Source organism: Nelumbo lutea, chromosome 3 (genome assembly GCF_056320005.1).
Source record: "Nelumbo lutea isolate HS-2025 chromosome 3, American lotus-T2T, whole genome shotgun sequence".
Classification (NCBI taxonomy): Eukaryota; Viridiplantae; Streptophyta; class Magnoliopsida; order Proteales; family Nelumbonaceae; genus Nelumbo; species Nelumbo lutea.
The window spans coordinates 96100449-96123014 of record NC_142686.1 but is presented as its reverse complement, the minus strand read 5'-3'; the positions used below and the strand labels follow the sequence as shown (position 1 = coordinate 96123014).

Here is a 22566-nt window from a genome sequence, read left to right as displayed (position 1 = left end):
CTGATGTATGGGGGCCTACCACTATAATCTCTGAGGGCGGATATAAGTACTTTATCACATTGATCGATGACTACTCTCGCCATACATGGGTATTCCCTATGCGTAGTAGAGACGAAGTTCCAAAGATTGTGAAAGACTTCCAGAGGATGGTATTTATGCAATTCCATGTTGAAATACAAATCTTCCAATCTGACAATGCAAAAGAATATTTCCATGGTGAGCTCATGCGCAAGAACACCACAATAAAATGGTGTTGCAGAAAGAAAAAACAGACACCTCCTTGAGGTAGCTTGCGGGATGATGTTACACACGAATGTTCCAAAAAGGTTTTGGATGGATGCTATACTTGCAGTTGTTTATGTCATCAATCGCATGCCCTCCAGAGTGTTGAACTACATGGCCCCTCATCAATTGTTGTTCCCTCAGTCCCCTTTATTTTCCATTCCCATGAGAGTTTTTGGTTGTCATGCCTTTGTCCATGATTTGTCTCTGCCTCGAGGTAAGTTAGACCCTCGGTTCATTCCTTGTATCTTTCTGGGGTATCCCTCCTCTCAAAAAGGGTATCGATGTTTTGATCCCATTAGTCATAAGTTTTTTGTGTCTATGGATGTGTCCTTCTTTGAGTCTGAACCATTCTTCCCTGCTTCTCCTCAGGGGGAGAGTAGTAATGTGGAAGAGGAGAAGCAAGTTCAGGTCCGCCAAGTCTCTCTTCCTTCTATTCCAGACCTTGCTCCCTTTCGTGTCTTCCAACGTACACGCCGTAGAGATCAGCAATGTGATAGAGATGTGGAGCAGCCAAACATTGAGCAACTGACATTGTTAAACTCCTAGGAGGTAAGTCCAATCCCTGTTGCACCTACTAATACCCCTACTCCTACTATGGATGACCTTGACATTCCTATTGCTCAAAGAAAGGGAGTCGGGGGAGTCGGGTCATGCACTACCAAACACCCCATTACCCAATATGTCTTCTACGATCACACTTCCCCCTCATACCAAGCCTTTCTATCCGTAGTTGATTGCATCCCTATTCCCAGAAATGTTGCAGAAGCCTTAAAATGCCCCGAATGGACAGATGCCATGAAGGAGGAGATTAATGCTCTTCATAAAAATCAAACTTAGGAATTGGTGAATCTTCCAAGGGGGAAAGACCCCGTGAGGTGTAAGTCGGTGTTTACAGTTAAACACAAGGCAGACAGGACTGTTGAAAGGTACAAAGCAAGATTAGTAGCCAAAGGGTACACTCAAGTGTACGGGATTGACTATGATGAGACTTTTGCTCCAGTAGCTAAGATGAACTCAATTAGGGTTCTCCTGTCATTAACTGCTAACCTTGACTGGGAATTGCATCAACTGGACATAAAGAATGATTTTTTAAATGGACCTAGAGGAGGAAGTATACATGGTTCAACCCCCTGGATTTTGTGCCAAGGGAAGTGAAAATAAGGTGTGCAAGTTGAGAAAGTCTCTTTACGGTTTAAAAGAATCTCCCAAAGCTTGGTTCAGAAAGTTTCACATGGCAGCTCAGCAGGTAGGCTTCAAATAATGTTAGACTGGTCATACACTCTTTGTGAAGAGATGTCAGGAATAGGTTGTTGTATTGATAGTGTATGTGGATGATATCATCATTACAGGAAAATGGAGTTCAGAAATACAAAAATTGAAACAATTCCTTGCATCTAAATTTGAAGTGAAAGATTTAGGTCCCCTGAAGTATTTCCTTGGAATTGAAGTCGCCTGCTCAGAAAGGGGTATCTTCATTTCTCAAAGGAAATACACCCTTGACCTATTACAAGACACAGGCAAATTAGGTGCAAAGCCAACAGATACTCCCATGGATGTTGATCACAAGTTGGGTGACTGTGATGGTGAACCTCTGAAAGATGTGAAACAGTTCCAAAGGTTAGTGGGAAAGCTGATTTATTTGGCCATGACCCGTCCAAACATTGCCTATTCAATTGGGGTTCTAAGCCAATTCATGCCTAAGAAATCACACATGGAAGCAGCAGAGAGAGTTCTTAGATACTTAAAAAAGTATCCTAGAACAGATCTACTATTCAGTAAACATAATCACCTAAAGGTGGAAGTCTTTACAGATGTTGATTAGGTAGGTGTTGTGGATGATAGAAAGTTCACGAGTGGGTATTGCACATTTGTGGGAGGAAACCTAGTGACCTGGAAAAGCAAGAAACAAAGTGTGGTAGCAAGGTCAAGTGCTGAAGCTAAAATAGAGCTATGGCACATGGGGTAGCTAAGGTCCTTTGGCTAAACAATCTTCTAGGGGAGCTTGGAGTTGTTGTTCATAATCCTATGTCTCTTTACTGTGACAACAAGGCAGCCATAAACATCACCAGCAACCCTGTCCTACATGAGAGGACCAAGCACATTGAGGTGGACAAACACTTCATAAGGGAAAAATTGGAAAAAAGGGAAATTTGCATCCCTTATGTCAACTCCAAGGAACAACTCGCTGATGTCTTCACAAAAGGGCTTCCATACTCGCGGCACAATGAGTTATATGACAAGCTGGGCATGATAGACATATTCAACCCAACTTGAGGGGGAGTGTTGTGAGGATTATTTAATTGTTATTTTATAGTTGTTGTGGGTTGTCAGCTTAAGATGCTGTCAGTCAGTTAGTTTCTTTCTTTCTTATTAGATTGTTTCTAGGGAGTGCCACCAGGGGTATACTTGTAATCTCCCATTCCTTTTACATTGTTAATATAAATAACTAAACTAGCGGCAACCAGAAGTAGTTGGTTTTTTTGTCTCTCAATCATATCTTCCTCTTCTTCTCTTTCTCTCTCTCGTCTCTCTCTCTCTCTCCGTGAATGATTACAGCCATAAAGCGACTTCTTCAATTTACAGACATTTCCTTGCATCTCCGTCCCATACACCCCTGGAGGTAAAGACATATAGACCTCTTCATATAGGTCCCCATTCAATAAAGCATTCTTTACATCAAACTGATGAAGAGGCCAATCAAAAGAAGTAGCTAAAGATACTAAAACTTGAACTGAAGTCATCTTGGTTACTGGAGCAAAAGTTTCCAGATAATCAATACCATACATCTGAGTGTATCCTTTAGCAACCAAACGGGTCTTATATTTCTCAATAGTACCATCTGAATGATACTTAATAGTGAACACCCACTTACAGCTAATCGGTTCCTTTCCCTCAAGCAAATCCAAAATTTTCTAGGTATTTTTCTTATGCAAAGCATCTAGTTCAGTCATAATAGCATCCCTCCATTCTAGCTTGGACAAGGCTTCTAGGACAAATCTTGGAGTCACATGTGTAGAAACAAAGGCAAGGAAGGAATAGTAGGAAAGGAAAAGAAGGTTGTAGGACAGGTGTTTGGAAATGCAATGAGCTGTACATTTCCGTTTGCCTTTGCCAAGGGCAATAGGGAGATCAAGGTCAAGGAAGGTATCCGAACTGGTAGAAGAAGGCTGACCTGTTACCTCAGTAGTGATGGGAGGAGCAAGTGGCTCAACTAAAGGTGTGGAAACAACTTGCATGTCTTTGAGTTTTTGTCTCCAGTACCACCTTTGGATAATAGGATGGGAAGGAAATGTGGGAGGATGAGGACGGGGAGCAGGAACATGAGAAGGAGCCAATAGAGGACTCGGTTGGAGGAGACTCAATAGAAGATTCAATGGGAATTGGAAGAGGAATAGATGGTGACAACTGAAACAACTCCTCTGAATGTTCCCCCTCAGGAAAAGAACCAAAGAAAGGAACAGATTCTACAAATGTGACATCTCTGGAAACAAAACGAGTGCCACAAACTGGATCAAAACAGCAATATCCCTTTTGTGTGGAGGCATATCCCAAAAATTCACACTTGTGTACTTTAGGATCAAACTTATGTCTTTGAAGACTGCGAACATGAACATAGAAAATGCACCCAAACACTCTGAGAGGAAGAGAGAAAAGATCATCATTTGGAAAAAGCATGCTAAAGGAAGTTTTAAAACCCAGAACCCGGGAAGGCATGCAGTTTATCAAGTATGTAGCTGTAAGGACAGCATCCCTCCAAAATTTAACAAGAACATGGGAAGCAAAAAGGAGGCTCCTCGCAACCTCAACCACATGTCTGTTCTTCCTTTTTGCCACTCCATTTTGTTGAGGAGTATAGGAACAAGAACTCTAATGAATAACTCCAAAGTTATCAAAGTAGGAAGAAAGGCTCTTCTCAAAATACTCCTTTGCATTATCAGATCGGAATATTTTGATTCGAGTGTTAAACTGGGTAAGTATAAGTTTTGAAATTTTTGTACAATATTTGGTACTTCATCCCGGGATTTCATAAGGTAAATCCAGGTATAACGAGAGAAATCATTAATGAAAAGGATGAAATATTGGTAACACCCCCATAACAAGTAAATGATATGGCCCCCACACATCAAAGTGCACAATATGGAAAGGAGAAGCAAATCTTTTATTACTCACTAAAATAGATCGTCTACAATGTTTTGCATGTTCACATGACTCACAATGAAGACTCGATAGGGATATTCCCTTAAACATTTCTAGAAACAAATGACTCAAAGCTGAAAAAGACAAATGACACATCATGACTCTATCAACTAACTCTGATGAAACAGACTCCAAAGCTACTCTACTAGGTAATCTAGGACTTTGATCAGAGACATCCAGCAAATATATCCCATTCGCCTCATGGCCACTCCCAATCGTCCTCTGAGATTTCAGGTCCTGAAAAACACAATAAATAGGAAAGAAGGTTATGTTGCAGTTCATTGATTTTGTTAAACTACTAACAGTTAAAAGGTTAGTGCTAAGTTTAGGAACATGAAGGACAAAGGACAATAAAAGTGAGTTAGAGGCTCTAATATCCCCCCTTGCCAGAGATGGGAGCAAGAGACCATCGACAGGAGACCTCTATGATTCAAGGAATTCTACGATTACCTGAGGTTGTAGCATGATTTGTAGAAGCACAAATACCTGAATGGGCAAAAGCGGATGTAGAGAAGTTGATTTATCAACTTCCCATATCTCTCAAACTTTGCCTTCACTACTGCCATCTATTCCACAACAGATTTTTCTTCACCTTCAAATACTGTAGCAACATTTGCATTCTTGGGCTTTCCAGACTAAGCACCCTTCTTAAAGTTGTTCCGAAACCTCTCTAGGAGGAGATCTGGATGAAGTTTCCAACAAGAATCCTTCGTATGTTTCTCCTTTTTGCAATATTCACATATCACCTCCCTTTTTTTTCATTTACCCCTTTTGGTTTTATTTCAATATGTGCAAAATGTTCTGGGGGAGGTGGAGTCCATAGTTGTACCTGTCACCTGCTCTCTTCACTGCTCACCGTAGAGTATGCCCGAGAAAGTGATACTTCATCCTTGACCAGAATATTCTGCCTTGTAATATCAAATTTAGGATTGAGTCCTATAAGGAATTCAAACACTATATTCCTTTTCACAAATTTCCTAAAAGTTTCTGCATCCTTGGTGCTTTCCCATACAACTACTTCCATAACATCTATCTCCTGCCATAGTAACTTCAACATCAAATAGTAGACAACCACACTCTTCTCCCCCTGTTTTAAAATTTTCACATCATTCTTCAATTTGTAGGCCCTTGTAACATTTAATTTCTGAGAGTATGTTTTTGTAACACTATCCCAAATCTCCTTAGCTAAAGTCATCCAAAGATAGTGTTGACTTATGTGGGGCTGCATAGAATTTACCAACCACCCAATGACTGTGTAGTTATTCTGCATCCATTTCTCATATGCAGGATCAATCTCTTCTAGTATCATCTTACTACCCATGAGAAACCCTACTTTACCTCAACTACAGACATGGATCTTAATAGATTGTGCCCAAACAAGGTAATTTGTTCCGTCAAGTTTAATTGTAGTCACTCCTATCAGAATAGAATCTACGGGACTAACCCCCGACATTGGGATCTGCTTCATTTCACTTCTAGATTGCTCCATCAATCAAACGAAAATCAAAAAACAATGTTTTCAACCTTTATAGACCTAACTAGGGTCAGTTAAGCACTTAAAAGACAGCAAGAAGGAGGAAGAATGGAGAAGAAAGGAGAAAGAAAGGAGGAGTTCGATAATCTCCTCTTTTCCCCCACTAATCTTTTATTAAACTTGCTTAAGTTACATAATTTACAAGACTGCCCTTAAGTATGCGTCCACATCAGCAATATACTTAGAAAACATAAACAATAACTAAAGGCCCATAAAGAAAAGGCCCGATAAGAAAACATAACATGAAAGAACTAATAAGAAAGACACTAATGGGCTAGGGCCCATTCGGCCCAGTCTCTCTACAGATACCTGTTTTCCATATATGGTCAACGATCCTAGCTTAGACCACGCTGAAACCAACTCCTCAAAAGGAGCGAAACCCACTGCCCTGTTGAAGTCAAACGACTTTAGATGTTCTACTTAATTCCAATCTGTTGGAGCAAAACTCCAATCTGTTCTATTTAATTCCATATCCACTGTTATTATTAGTGCTTAAATCAGTTATTACTACTTTTATCCGTGTCCTTTTTGTTGTACCCATTGCCCTTCCAGCCCCTTTCACTTGTAATAAATCACTTCTTCTAACTGGTGCAGAGCATGGAAAACTTTTGCTCCCCTTAAAGTAGCTTTATTAGTATGGACAGCCACATTGGGAAAGTGTCTAACAGCAGATACCCTTGCTAGCAGAGGTATGATGGTGGAACCAAGCAGATGTTAAGGTGTGGAGAGGCCACTGAAGAGGCAGATCATTTATTTATCCATTGCAAGTTTGCAAAGAAGCTATGCGTAAAATCATTGGGGCTTTTTGAGGTACAGCTATGCTTTCCAAAGGGTTAGAAGGTGTTGTTATGGGGTTGGCAGCAGAAAGGTTTGTCCAAAAAAGGGAAGATCATACGGGGAGTGGTGTCAACAGCAGTTATTTGGTCAATATAGACACAGAGAAATAGGAGATTCTTGATAATAAATATAATGCAGAGGATACAGTAATGAAAGGATTGTGGGGAAAAATATACTCTTGGGTAGCAGTACATACATATTTCAAGAGTACATCTTACATTTCTTTTTTTTATCTTATTAATCTTTTTGTATCTATGCACACAGAATAGTTGCTGTACAGAGAGGATATTGGCCCCTGCTCAGTATCTTATTGTGCAGGGCTTTGTACATGTTTTTGATCAGTTTAATATAATACTTTACCTTCCCTCAAAAAAGAAGAAGAAGATTACATTCTTACTTGCAGGTGACTTCAAAACAGCAACTCCTAATCATTTTTTCTGTGAAAAAAAAACCCTTAATTGCTTTAGGACCAAGACAAGCTCATAGGTAACCCATAAATACACTAAAATATGGACTCTAACCCCTAAAAAAATCATGGTTCAAAGTATTGATACAGCCAAAATATGTTCAAACATGTATCTGGGGCATTTCGGGTGACTAATACACTTTTTTTTTTATTTTTTAGTTTCATATTTTTACAGGGGGCTTATAATACCTATCTTTAAAAATTAAAAACATCAAAACTTCCAAAAGCCTAAAAGTAGGCGTTTTGGTGACCCTCCAGAATGATATGGGGTGTATCATATCAATACTTTGAACTATGAAAACAACCATAATAACTTATTACTAATTCTACTAAAATTAAATGAACCAAAACAAACCAATGAGTAAACTAAAAAACTAGACCCAAATCCTGTAACAAACTAACACCTTATTGGTAAAATAGCCATGACTCACTCTAAACATACTGGATTTACAAGCATTTGTCCCATTGGATAGACAACTCAATAACCTATCTCATGACATCAAGATCAAACAAAATAGACAAGTTTTGACCCTAAAAAAAATAGGCTAAACAAAAATGATGTGATTGCATCTTCAAGCTTTCAAAATTCTAAAATATTTCTACCATGCCTTTTGTGCTACTATGACCCTTAAAGACAACCCTATGCTAAGACACCACCAAACTACAAAACAAATTTAAAAAATATCAATTATTTTTTATAATCTATCACCAAATAAGAAAGACTCAAATGAATCTTCTCTCTTGTTGCTAATTGTGGTTGACACCTACATCAATTGGACATAAAGAATGCTTTTTCTTTCTAAATGGGGACTTAGAAGAAGAGGTGTATATGATCCAGCCTCCAATATTCCACACTAAAGAAAATAAGGAGAAGGTCTCAAGAAGCCCTTGTATGAGTTAAAGTAATCATCTAGGGCTTGGTTTGATCAGTTTAATGGTGTGGTACAACAAGTGGGGTTTAAGCGATGCTAGTTTCATCACACTCTTTTTGTTAAGAGAGACAAAAATATGATAGATATCTTAATTGTTTATGTTGATAATAGTGTCCTCACCAACAACTAGGAATTTAAAATTTAGAACCTAAAAGAGTTTTTGGGATCATAATTCAAAGGATCTAGGTCCACTTAATATTTTCTTGGGATTGAAATTGCTAGTTTAGATAAAGGCATCTTTATCTCCCAAAGGAAGTACATCCTAGGTCTTTGGAAAGCTGGAGACCAAACTAGCTGACACCTCAATCAAGGCTAATCACATACCTGGGGAGAATGAGGATGAAATTCTTCCTGATGCTAAGTAGTTCTAGAGACTTATTGGCAAGCCTATGACTAGAACAGACATTGCCTATTGATGTAGGACCAGCTCAGTTCTAGTCCTTACAGAATGTTGCATAGTTTTCTTGATCAGAATTTTATGGTTGTTGATGGCTGTAATGGCTTCTTGAAGGAATAAGAGAGAAAATAGGGATAGAAAGAAGAGAGAAAATACCTGGAATCACTCACAGGGTGCCTAGAATCACTCTAGGGCATGGGAATCACTCACCATAGTTAGCATAAGCTGTAGAAAACTCAATATATTTCACTGCCTTTGTGTAAAACGTTCCTACATACTTATAGACTCTAAACTCATAATAATCCTAGGAGTCAAACTGTTAGACTCAACATGGTCTCAGAGTCAAACTAAGCTGTCATATCCTACTTCAATTCAAAGAAGACTCAATAACTCTAATCCTACTTATGCAATGACTCTGAACTTTTAGGCATAAACAAACTATAACTAGACAAATTAAACCCTATCATTGGACCCCACAGAAAATTTCATAATGACAAAAATACCCCTATTGTCCAAAAATACAGAAATACATAAAATTCCAATTTTGACTCTTCAACTCCTGTGTCATACTCCCCTGGTTCAAAAAAACTCATCCTCGAGTTTTGAAGAACTTGAGGATGAAAAGTTGGTATGCCCCAATGACAAAAGTAGGACTTCCCACAGCTACGTGCTTGGACTGTAGAGTAGTGGCCACACACAGAACTAGAAAAGGATCTTGAAAGAAATGCATTTCTGAAACACTACGTTCCATAACCATCTTTGTTAAATTATCAATAACATTGGCTTCTTGAACACTTAAATCATCAACCTTCCATTGTGATGAATCTTCCCCTCGTTTATCCAAAATCTCAACTACAACATTTGAACTTTTCCTTCAATCTCTAGCTTAGGAATCACCATCTCTATGTGTTTTGCTACCCTTGGTTTTTCAGTAAACTCTACGACTTCTTCCATTGTTGATGTCGGTGGAACTTGTGCCATGTTAGGTCGTAATTCTTGAATTAGTTCTAATTGAACAATTGAACTTGTAAGGTAAAGTCACATACTTCCTTACTAGGACCTACTACACTCAGCATATTTGTATCTTGCACCTGAATTTCTTTAACTTGCTCCACTCCTATTTCTTCTTGATCATTAACCTCAAGCTGATCGTGGGTGTTGGAAATTCCAGCAATTTCTATTTTTTCTTGTCCTACACCTTCTTGAATTTTAATATCTACAACTTCTACAGCTTGAAATTCTTCTACTTTAGCTTCACCTCAACTTCAGCTCCAGGATAGGCATCAACATGCAATGAATCATCTACTTTCTTTTCAACTCTGTACCTTATTCTCATTGACTTCAAGTTCTATGTTGTAACCTGATGCTTCTTCTCTTACTTGAAATTAGTCAACTCCATATATAGATCATAATGGAAGTCCAATGGGCTGTACTTTTCTTGCAAACACCTCTTCATCTTTGCCTATGTACTAATAGGATCATCACCTCTATTTTCTAATCGTAGCTCAAGAGTTCTCCACCATACTTTATCATGAGCCATCAATTTCATGTGTGCAAATCTAATCCTTTGTTTGTCAAACATATCATGTCAATCAAAATGTTCTTCTAATTCAGCAGCCCAATCAAAAAAATTGCTTGTGGATCATCATCTCCTTTGAAATCTGGTATTTCCCTTTCTCCTCTAACATGTTTGAAAACCTTACTCCCGTAGTCAACATTATTAGATCTGTTTTCTTCCACCATCTTCTCAAATAAGTCAACCAAAGACCCTTCATATGGTTCAGAAACCCAATCATCATTGATTCTAGACCTATAAGATTTGTTTAAAAGATACCCTAAGCCTATAGAATTGGTCACTTTGTGAGAACATAGTGAATAAACCATTAGTTCTGATACCAAACTGATGTAGGACCAGCTCAGTTCTAGTCCTTAGAGAATGTTGAATGGTTTTCTTGATCAGAATTTTATGGCTGTTGATGGCTGTAATGACTTCTTGAAGAAATAAGAGAGAAAATAGAGATACAAAGAAGAGAAAAAATACCTGGAATCACTCACAAGGTGCCTAGAATCACTCTAGGGCATGGGAATCACTCACCATAGTTAGCATAAACTGAAGTAAACTCAATATATTTCATTGCCTTTGTGTAAAACGTCCATACATACTTATAGACTCTAAACTCATAATAGTCCTAGGAGTCAAACTGTTAGACTCAACATAATCTTAGGAGTCAAACTGCTAGACTCAATAATCTTAGTAGGACTCAAACTAAGCTGTCATATCCTACTTCAATTCAAAGAAGACTCAATAACTCCACTCATCTTGTTGTAGTGGTATATGCATCTTGTTGTAGAAAAATGAGTTCTTAGATAATTGAGAAAACATCTTGGGAGGGGTATTCTTTTCTCTAAGCATGGATAATTAAGAGGAGAGATACACAAATGCAAACTGGTCTGGGGAAATTGATGATAGAAGATCCATTACAGGTTACTATACCTTTGTTGGAGAAAATCCAGTGACCTGGAGGAGTAGGAAGCATAACTCACAATTTAGTGTTACATGAGAGCATGAAGCTTGAGGTTAATAAACACTTTATCAAGAGAGATTGGAAAGGAGAGAGATTTGTAGTCATTATGTAGGCTCAAATAGACGACGCATTTACTAAGGGTGTAACAAGCATTCAGCTCACTGATCTTTGAAAAAAGTTGGGAAAGAATCATATGTATGACCCAACTTGAGAGGGAGTGTTGTAAATTTGTGTCTAATGCTGTATTATGTAACTTAAGTGTACCCAAGGGTATACTTGTCTTCTTATCCATCTTTATGATACCCTACTATATAATAGCTAGGTGGGCGCCACCACACCACTTAGAACCTTCTCAAACCTTCGTCTTTTCTCTGTTTTCTCTTTTCTTCTCTTCCCAATCAAACTATTATTATGATCATCATCATCATCATCTGAAATTGTTAGGTGCAACACACGTACATTAAATAGTGTTCTCTAAAAGTGCTGATGACAACCCTCCTCATTCATACGAACACCAAGGATGAGTCAATCAATAAATAAAAAGGAATGGATAAATAATAATAATAACAATAATAATAATAATAATGCAAGAAGTAGTTCAGATACTTTTAATATGCAATTAAAGAAGAAATAGCAACAAGTGTTGAAATATACTAGATGTATGTTATTATACAGCTTAAAAGTGGTATATAAAGATAAAGAACATATTCCTCTTTTCTTTCTTCTAAATGATGAATAAAGCATATTAATGAACTTAACAATACCTGAACTGCAAATGTAAAAGTTCAACCCCATCTTGTACCAGCTTTAAACAGGGTGTAACCTTGATTTCTACCCAACCATCTGGAGATGGTGTATGATGCACTATATTCAGCAAAAAATCTGACAGGACTTGCTGTAGTCTAATTTTATCACCATAAAGGGATAGAGTTTTCATTTCCTCTGGTATCTCATGAAACAGCTGTAAATTCTTGTCTTTTAACAAAATCATTACTTGACTAACAACAGCATCTACAAGACTTCCCAATAGAAACTCTGTCATGTTTAGCTCCATACATCTGTTAGAACAAGGTACCTCACAATCAGATGACCAGGGGTAAAGGTAACGAGTTTTGCTGATGCAAAGATATATTCTATATCAATAATGTATCAGTGGAACTCATATCATTATGATGATTTGGCACCAGCCTTTGAAATTTTAAACAATTTGACCACCGGTAACTACTCTTGTTGGCAAATATGAGCTGCACTGACAACTAAATAACACATATATATATATATATATGAAGTAAAGAATCCAAGGGAAAGGGTATTTCTATAAGTCATGTATTTTTGAATGTTTCATGTCTGTTCTTCAATTGACATGGATGAAATGTTCTTGGCTGGTTTCTTTTGTTATCATAAAGGTGTAATACTCTTCCTTTAATGAGGAGGGATTGCTGGATTTTGGGGTTTAGTTATCAGCTGAATGCTATGTAAGTTTTAGTTATCAGGAGGATCTACACCTGTAAGCTCTTCCAATACTCTTTCCTTGGATTCTCAATCTCTCTTTTACCTACCTCTTGTATGCTAAAATTTTCTTTTGAACGCAAATGTGAGTAAATATGAGAATGAGTTAAGATAATATCATGTAGAATACCAAACAACTCATTATGCCTATAAATCCATAACTCATCCATAAAATAACATTATATGCAAGGAGAATCTACCTGAACAAATAGCTTGGATAAATGAAATGATTTCCAGATTCTCCTTCAACGATTCCAAGGGTTTTCTTGTCACTTTAAAAAGAAAAAGCTCAAAGAAGCAAATACATCGCTCGATGTCAGAGATTCTAAGGAGCAGTTGAATCCATATCAATGTGGAGCAACAACAACCTCAAACCGCCAATAGGTCTTGCTAGAACCACGAATGGATGGCAGGGATGAAAAGATGGACACTGTAACTTTGGGAACCATGGAGAATGGGCTTCTGCATTGGTGGTTGAGACTTTTAACAGAATGAAGGTGGAAGGAGTTTCATTGAGGGAGGCTTTTCTTCACAAATGTCTGGTCAGGAGCTTTTACTCTAGTTCTTTCAATACCTTGAAGGTTGAAGAGTGGGTGGCTCGGGTTGAACGTCTATGCAATCTTTTTCTCATTGCAAGAGGCCAAACAGCGAGTGGTAGAGCTTTTCAATGAATCATTAATGAAATATTTTCTTTTATTATATAAAAAAAAAGAGGGTTGGCATAATAACTAATTCCATCAGCATAAAACGACAAAATTGTGATTGTTGCCAATAAAAATTAGAGGATCTTGGAGGAAAGAAATAAAGAACATGAATTACAACAGACATTTTTGTGAGTATATACAATAATGTTAATAAAGCTAAAGCATGTGATATAAAATCCCATAGGCTGAGAAAATATGCAAGCTTGTAGAGTCATTAACTGAAACTGAAAAAGACTTACCCCTCCTCTAATCTTCCTAGATCCATGTCCTCTATGATTGTCATCATCTGTCTTTCACATGCATCACTTGTCTCAAGAAACCGCTTCTGATCATCAGAAGCAGTTGCCTCCAAGAGTTGGTGGGTAAACCGTATACCATTCAAAGGATTTTTCACCTCTTGCTGAATGTAGGCCAATTCCTTGAGTCTTGTAAAGCACTTCTTCTGTTGATTTTGCACTTCTAAGGCCTGTGTCAGTTCAGGAACAACCTTCTGCAGGAAGCAGAAACAGCCAATTCTATCCCCATTCATGGTAGCCCGCTTGTTTGCTGTTAACAGAACATCCACATATTTTCCTTTCCTATCAAAGAAACCAAATTGGAACTTCTCAGTATCCTGGCCACCAAGTGCTCGGTGCAAGAGAATCATAAATTTAGTAAGTGGATCTTGACCTTTCAGTCGACACAAACCCCCGAAGATTTCCCCAATAAGCATTTTTCCAAAAACCTCCTCCTTTTTCCAACCAGATAGATTTTCCATTGCTGCATTCCACTCAGAGCAGCAAGCGTTCTCATCTGATGCAAATATAGGTGGGATCAATGGATTGACATTCTGAATAATAGCCTTGTAATCCCCTTGCAAGCGGATAAATTTGTCCATTATCAGTTTCTCTCCTGTGACATCTTGACCCACAAAGCACACGCCAACAACAGTATTTGTGTAATCCCTACTGGAGCAGGCATTGGCCATGATAAACACAGCTGGGTTTTGTTGCTCTAGCCCAAAAGTCTTCAATTTTAACTCAATGTTTTTGTCCTCCTCACCTGGAGAACACAAATCATTTAAAAGTTATATTGTCTGCAAAAAACAAAAGTTAGAAAATGTACACTGGGTTTTAAGCTTAGCTCCTATATTTTTTGCATGCAGACTCTGAAAACACTCAAAATGATAGAACACCGAAAGAGAAAAGGAAAAGTTATAGGGCTTTCTATGGACAAATATGATTTCTTTGCAATCTCTTTAAGAATGCTTTTCATTTACCTCAAAAATTGTAGAGCAAAAACCTATAATCTTTAATTTCCACAATATCATTTTGGCAGCACATCGCATCATTGTATAGATAGCTAAGAGTAGAATGTAAACCACTAATATACAGAAATGACAAAGAAAAATGTAGAAATAGAACAGAAGAATATCTATATTAGACAATAGGAGCAAATCGGATGTTCTCTCCAAGAATATGCCATGTGATTGTTACATAAGAAAGTCGATACCTCTCAAAGCTCGAGATAGATGGTATTCAACAACTTCACGAGATTCCTCATGGAGAAGGTCATTAACAAGGGACTTCCCCTTAGCTTCACTAGCTGGTAATCCTGTCAATTCAGCAGTCTTGGCATTCCATCCATTGATTAGCCCAGCCGAATCAACAGCAAATATTGGGGCAGTTGCTGTCTCGATCAATCTGACCATCTCACAGGCCACCGAACCGAGTTCCTCCATCCCCCCAATCTCCATATTATTCTGTTGTGCACGGATCATTGTCTTAGCACTACTGTCACCAATATCCTGAAATGCACCTCGCATAATAAGCTGTAGTGAATGAATAGCATTCAAGTCAGAAACTTCCCAGGGCAAACTCTTACTTTTTACTACTTCAAGGAAAGCCTTAAAGGATGATCTTGGGTGCATCTTTCCACCATCATCTTTGTCCTCAGGGTGGTGCTTAGCTCCTCCCCATTTGATTTCCTTTGCAGTGTGAGACCTAAACCAGAAAAGGAAGTCCTTTGAAGTAATCCTTGCAGCAGCCATACCACAGACTGCATCTCCAAGTAAAGCTGCACCTGGATAGCCAGCATCAGCCAAACTATCTGTACTCATCCCTGTAGAATCCCCATGAGTTGTAAGAAGCCACTCTGCTATATCCTTTATCTGTGCCTCGGTTGGTGTTACACCCAACAACCAACACATCCCACCATAGAACATTGCGGCCCCGTTGCTCTTTACAAGATCCATGATATTAGGGGACTGAGTCACTATGCCAAATGGAGCGTCCCTGAGGAGCATGTCACACAACAAGGTCTGTGTCCTAAGCATCTTCTTGTCTGCCAGCTGCGTTGCCAATTGAAGCTCCATGTTCAACTGAAGTCCAAAAGCCTGCATGAGGAATTCACAGGCATAGCGAAGAGGAAATGGAACATAACGGGGTGATGTGTGGTGGCAGACTACCAACCCCCACAGCTTTTTGGATTCGTTATTATTGATAATAATTGCCATCACCAACGAAGCAATGGATCCCATGTTGGTCATATACTGTGCGTGACAACCATGAGGCGCTCGAAGGGTTGAATTGACCAAGCATAGTGGCTGCGTCAAAGTTCCGCTCTGGATGACCCTGACGGGAGCAGCACTACAGTCGCAGATCATCCTTACTCGGTTCTGCTTGAACAGGAAACGCGCAGCTTGGGGTATATCTATTGCTGGATAATGTAAACCCAAATAAGGCACCAAATCAGACCTTCTGATCTCCGAAACAACTTCACCATGCTCATCCTCATGGAACTTATAAACCATGACTCTGTCATATCCAGTAAGCTCCTGAACGTCTTCCACAACTGTATCGCATAAGATTCCGATATCACCCCCAGGAAGTGACTGCAGCCGGGAAATTGCCCGAACAGCGAGTTTCTGCGATTGAACTGCACCTGCAACAGATAACGCAGCGTCGCCCGGCCGAGCTGGCTCCAAGTCAATGACCATACCCACATCAATTCTGTGGAGTATGGCGTAAAATGGTTTCTGGTTACTTCTCGAATGGACCCATATTGGATTCAACAATGAAATTTCTCTGGTGGCAGCAGCTTTAGCCAGAGACGCCCCGGAAGCAGGGGTGAAAAGGCTTCGAGCATCGACGCCAAGCAGACTCTTTAATTGTTTTGAATCTAGTAGGCCGCTAAGACCCAACATGTCGATAGTGTTTTCACTATAAGCTATGATCCTGAAACTGGGTTCTTCAATGGCGAGCATGCAACCGAAGAGCTGGGTGAGTCCACCCCTTTGGATTTTCGAGAGATACGCAGTAATCTGTTCTTCAGGAATAGAATCAGGTGTAGATTTAACTGACTTGGTGTAGTCAAAGTACTTACCTGACTCCCCAGACTGCTCGAACTCAGCCAGGAGGCTTGCATCTGCATTGTACTGAGCTATGGCTTTATTCTTGTTGCTGCTAGAATTGTTGGGTCTCATGTTGCTTGCAGCAGATGACGAATGGGTAGTGTGGTTTGTTCCTTCCCTGCTTCCCATTCCCATACTTTTTCTCTTTGTCCCCCGGAAGATTCTTCTTACAAACTCATCTGGGTTTTATCGGAGGGGCTCTAACTCTGCCGTACTCGCTTTATGAAGTGGTGTGCTTCGTAGCTTTCTCATCACCTCTCTCTTTCTCTCATTCGCAGATGGGTTAATCAATCGGTTACTGTTTCTACCCTCTCCGCCACTCTTCCCAATTTGCTTGTTTCTGATCCGTTGAATTATTAACAGTTAATTTTGTATTTTTCTCCTCTAATCTCTCGTTTCAGGTGTGCTTTTGTAGCTCCAGGCTCCACTGTCCAACGTTCTACCGTTCTGAATTACAGAATTTCCCATTTGATTCCTCTATTTACGCTCCTACCCATGACGACAAAGTTCCATTGTAAATTCCCCCTATAGAATCACTTGAACTCAAAGTGCTAAATTATTATTTGTTAACAATTTGGTCCCTTTAAATCTAAATAAAATAAGGCCCCATTTGGGAGGGTTCTACGTTTGGGTTGAGCTGTTACGTAAAGGCCGATAATGTTGATTGTTGATCATCCATGTTCCGAAGAAGTAAATGTTTTATTCGCTCAGCTCATAGAAATGGCAATTTTCACCATTTACCCTTTTCTAGAGGAACCCGCCCCAAATGGGGCAGGGATGGGTTGATTTTTTCCCATGGGGACGGGGAAGTTTTCATCGCCATTGGCGTGAATAAGGAGAGTATTCTCCATCCTACGGGGAAGTTTTGATCTCTGTCCTGTGGGGATTCAAGTTTATATACGTGTATTTATATGTGTATGCATGTAAATAAAAAATAAAAATAAAAATAAAATGATTGGTATCATAAAATCTCTAAGCTATGGGGACGGATCCCATCCCACCCCACCCCCTTGTCATTCCTATTCAGCTAAAACTCTGAACATTGACGTGGATTTTTTGGATTTTCACTAAACATAATTTATAGGGCCCACCTTGCATGCCTGTTACCCAAAATTCCTCCCAGAACTCTAGTTAGGCTTACCCTAGTTGACTTGGAGAAGGCGAGTTCACATAGTCACACTCAACTCTCGATCTATGTGCTAAGCTAGGAATAGCAACATGGCAGGGATCATATTCCTCATCCCTGACCCCAAATTTGAATTAAATCCCACCAAGGATAAAAGTTGTCTTCCATTCTTGATTCTCAATAAAGACGATTCCTTGTAGGGACCTGAAGCCTGAAACTTTTTATTTAATAGTATTTTTGAAAAATAAATTCACTTAAAATAAAGGAAAGTTTTAAAATATAAATAATATTTTAAATATATTCAATATAAGAATATATATATGGTACCTAGCAATGATGGGGAAAATTGCCACCCCCTATGCCAGGCTTGGACATGGCTTGGTTCATGTATGACACATTTAATTCAATATTTGCTTCTTCTAATCCAATGCCCACAATTAGTAATATCATTTGTATTTAGGAATAAATACTTAAACCCCCTCGAGGTTGCAAATACTTACCAAAACCTCCCCTCAATTTTGTGTTAATATCGAAATGCTCTTACGCTTTAGATATTTGAATTTAAGGTTCAACTAATATATATATATAAGCAATCAATTAGTGTTGTGAAAGCTCATAGTGTGGCCTACTCCATTTGATTTCTATTGTTTCTCGCTTTGTTTTGTTTTGGAGGGTGTAGCAAGAGAGAGTGATATGGGGCCAACTATATGCCACGCTATGGAGATGGCAAAAGAACAGGGGATATCAAGGTTTAAGGTCAACTAAAAGACCATTTGGTGGATATTAACTTCAATAGATTATTAGTTTGTCGTATTGTCTCAAAAAAGTCTTTCAACCATTGGGGATCAAGAATATGCTTATGTACAGTTGGGGACAAAAGGGTGGTTTTGGGGTTAGGGATCTGATGAATGGTATTTTTGCTTTGGATACTGATTTGCAATGATACATCAATGGTAGTCCATGCTCTCTTCCAACAATACAAATGGGGAATTAGACTTGTTCAAGGGTTGGGTCAGGTCGAGGTTCATGTCGAGCTTTGTCTCTGTATTAATAGAGTACATTCAGGCCTAAGCCAAAGCCTAGTTAGACCATTAGGCCTAGGTCTTGATTCCAAGCTCGACTCTTATATAAAGCTCAAAGCATGAGCCCAGGCCTGACACCCTACCAACGTAATATTGTAGGGGTTTGATACTTGGTAAGGCCATAGGGGTTTGGAATATATTTTGTTGGTAGGAGATCTGAACTCTTCTATATAAATCGGATGGATGTTCAATTCAAATCCAAATATAAACAAATCAGGATCAACCAATATCCAACCATTAGCCATTAGATATACAAATAACGGCCCCACCATTGACGACCAAAATGACAAGAGGCAAAAGGCCAAATGTCATCGTTCACACATGAAGTGGAGACATAAATTCTAAAATCCCAGTTCTCTCCTTTAAACCCCTATCTATATAGTGTATATCTTATCCATTCCCCCTAATTCAAAGTAGAAATGATGTCTCTCTTATCCTACACACCTTTATCCTCGAAATGAAGAAAACAATATAAATTACAAAAAAAAAAAAAAGAAATACACAAAAAAGTTTACAAAAAAATATAGGAAATCATAAAAATTTCTATGCCATACTACTAAAAAAATGAGAATGTTGCAATTGGTTTGGTCAAAACACCTTGATTTTACTTTCCAACTTTACCCTCAATTTTCTATTTTTATCCCATTGTATATATTGTCATTGCAAAATAATTATGAAAAACATAAAATGAGGAAAATAATATAAATTACAAAAAAACAAAGAAATACATAAAAAATTTACAAAAAAAAATATAGAAAATCATAGAAATTTTATATACCATACTAAAAAATGAGAATGTTGCAATTGGTTTGGTCAAAACACCCTAAATTTACTTTCCAACTTTACCCTCAACTTTCTACTTTTTCCCATTGTATATATGCCTTGCAAAATAATTATGAAAAAAACACATAAAATGAAGAAAATAATATAAATTACAAAAAACAAAGAAATACATAGAAATTTTACAAAAAAATATAGAAAATCATAAAAATTAAAGAAAATAACACAAATTACCAATCTATACCATCTAAAAAAGGAGAATGTTGTAGTTGGTTTGGTCGAAAGGCCCCGATTATACTTTCCAACTTTACCTTCAAGTTTCTATTTTTTTCCCATTGTATATATTGTCATTGCAAAATAATTGTGAAAAAACACATAAAACGAAAAACATAATATAAATTACAAAAAACAAAGAAACATAGAGAAAATTTACAAAAAAAATATAGAAAATCATAAAAATTGAAGAAATCAACATAAATTACAACATAAAAAAGAAAAACCATAAATTATAGAAAAATAAACAAAAATTGTAAAATAAAATAAGGGAAAGTTCCCGATCAATACCCTGTACATTGGCTCGAGTGACAATTTGGTCCCTAAACTTTAAAATGTGGCAATCTAGTACACGAACTTTCAAAATGCGACAATCTAGTACTTACTGTTAATGGACCGTTTATGTATATCACGCGACATCATGTGCGATTTAAAAATTTTGAAAATGCCAAAATTACCCTTGGAACTAAAACACACTATTCACCATCTTCTTCCTCAAGAAGATGAAATAGAGCCCAAGCTCTCTATCACAAACGCGATCTTCTCTCTTCCTCCCTTTCTTCTTCTTCTTTCCTTCTTCTTTTCTAGTTTCACCCTCCCCTGTTACTCCTCGCCACTGCAACTTCGGGCAATGCCAATTGCATCGCATGTTCTCTCCCTCTCTCCCTTCTTCTTTTTTTCTTCTTCTTCTTCTTCTTCTTCTTCTTCTTCTTCTTCTTCTTTCCAGATCAAATACCTTCCAAACCCATTTTAATGTTCATCATTTCCTTCCCTTGTCTATTTCTTTTTCCAGATCACCACTACAACTCTCGGCAGTAGCGGTTTGCCCGACTTTCCCATCTCTTTCTCTACTTTCCTCTCTCCCTCTATCAATTTAATACCCCCGAATCCATCTGTTTGAATTACCAAAGAATCACTACTAATCTTATTTGTTTCAACCAAATCGGAGTGATAATGATACCCTCGACAGAGGAATCCAACTTTTTGGGTGTAGTCTGAAGAACCTTCTTCCCGGTCATCCAAGAAGGAAGACCTCATTAGAGGTAGTGAGATATCTACCATATCAGCTCTTGAGATGAACATAGTTCCCCCCTTCAACGAACTCAACACCCCACTTGGCATTCCAAGACGAACCGTTGTGATCTTAGGACACTGATTCCTCGTCTTCCTCGGCGAAGAGGTACTTCTCATGGTGGCTCCGGAGATGAACAACCTTGGTTTTGTGGAAAATTTCCATTGCTCCACTTTGATACCAACAAAAAAAAAGGAATTGTTAGAATAGAGTGTGGGCGAGATCCCAAATATGATGACGATGAATAAAAGAGAGAGAGAGAGAGAGAGAGAAATAACATAAAAGAAATTCAAACTTTTCAAGTTCTATTCTGGTTTCTTCTATTTCTAAATCAAACTAACCATTTCAAGACTACAATGCAGAAGAGGCATACTAAATGGGATCAAAGAAAGAGCAGGGATACACTCCTCAAAATAGGATAGAGAGAAATGATTATAATCAGAAATAACAATATATATAAAATCTGTATATAGGCTTTGTCGCCTGAATCAAATCAGTCAGTGAATAGGCTAAATAGGTTTTAAGAGAAAAAGGGAAAAAAAGAAAATAGAAAAAATTTAGTGGGTATTTTGATAATTTAAAGCATTTCGTCATCTGACTTAATGGTCAAGGGGGGTCTTTGTCTCACGGTGATAGTACAAGGGGGTCTTTGTCACAAACCCCATAGTATAGGGGGGTCTTTGTAATTTACCCTAAAAAATAAAAGAAGTAAAAATCAAATATCCAAAAAAGCTATAGTGCAAATTAATAAAAAATAAAAATATATATTAAGTATAATAATAAAGATCTAAAAAATTAAAATGAAGAAAATTGAAGAAAAAGAAACCAAATCATTTGAATGGGAAAGATTAACTATATCTCTTTTGGTTAATTAATTAAAAGACAAGAAAAGCTAATTATAACAAGAAATATAAAAAATAAAAAAGAAATCAACCAAATTGATCAAAGATCAAAAAAAAAATCATAAATCCAAAAGCCAATAAAAATAAAAAAAATCATATTAAGTCAATCGAGAATTAAAAATAAAAAAAGAGATAATAAATCATTAATAATTAAATAATAAAAAAAATCCAAAATAATAAAATAATAAAAAATAATGAAGGAAAAGAAAGAGCAACAACAAGAAGAAGAAAAGTGAAACATATAAACATTAAAAGGGGAATTAAAAATAAAAAAAAGGCAAATAAAAAGGAAAGAAAAGAGAAAAAATAAAAAAAGGAAGAAAAGAAGGGAAATATCAAGGTATAAAAATTAAAATTAAAATTAAAATTCAAAAAAAATCAAAATTTTCAAAAAAATAAAAAATTCGAAGAGAGAGAAAGAGAGTGAGAGAAAAATAAAGAAAGAAGAAGTTGTTAATTGGGTTATTTTGACAAGAAAGCACCATCAAGAGTTTTCAACCAATTCCTCATCAGATAGTGACCAGATCAGTTACCGAATCATGGCACAAAATCCT

At 37.6% G+C, this 22566-nt stretch overlaps 1 protein-coding gene across 2 annotated transcripts in view; it reads right to left on the bottom strand.

The window, feature by feature from the left end:
* Nucleotides 1-17160, bottom strand: part of LOC148867012 (phytochrome E-like) — a 41421-nt gene extending 24261 nt beyond the window's left edge. For both annotated transcript variants that reach the window (XM_088977049.1, XM_088977050.1), the window contains exons 1-3: nucleotides 14878-17160; nucleotides 13626-14427; nucleotides 11938-12231 (exon numbers count right to left, since the gene is read on the bottom strand). In XM_088977049.1, coding sequence (XP_088833175.1) covers nucleotides 11938-12231; nucleotides 13626-14427; nucleotides 14878-16912 — 3131 coding nt within the window. In that variant the 5' untranslated portion in view covers nucleotides 16913-17160. The remainder of the gene's footprint in view (nucleotides 1-11937; nucleotides 12232-13625; nucleotides 14428-14877) is intronic.
* Nucleotides 17161-22566: the final 5406 nt, after the last annotated feature.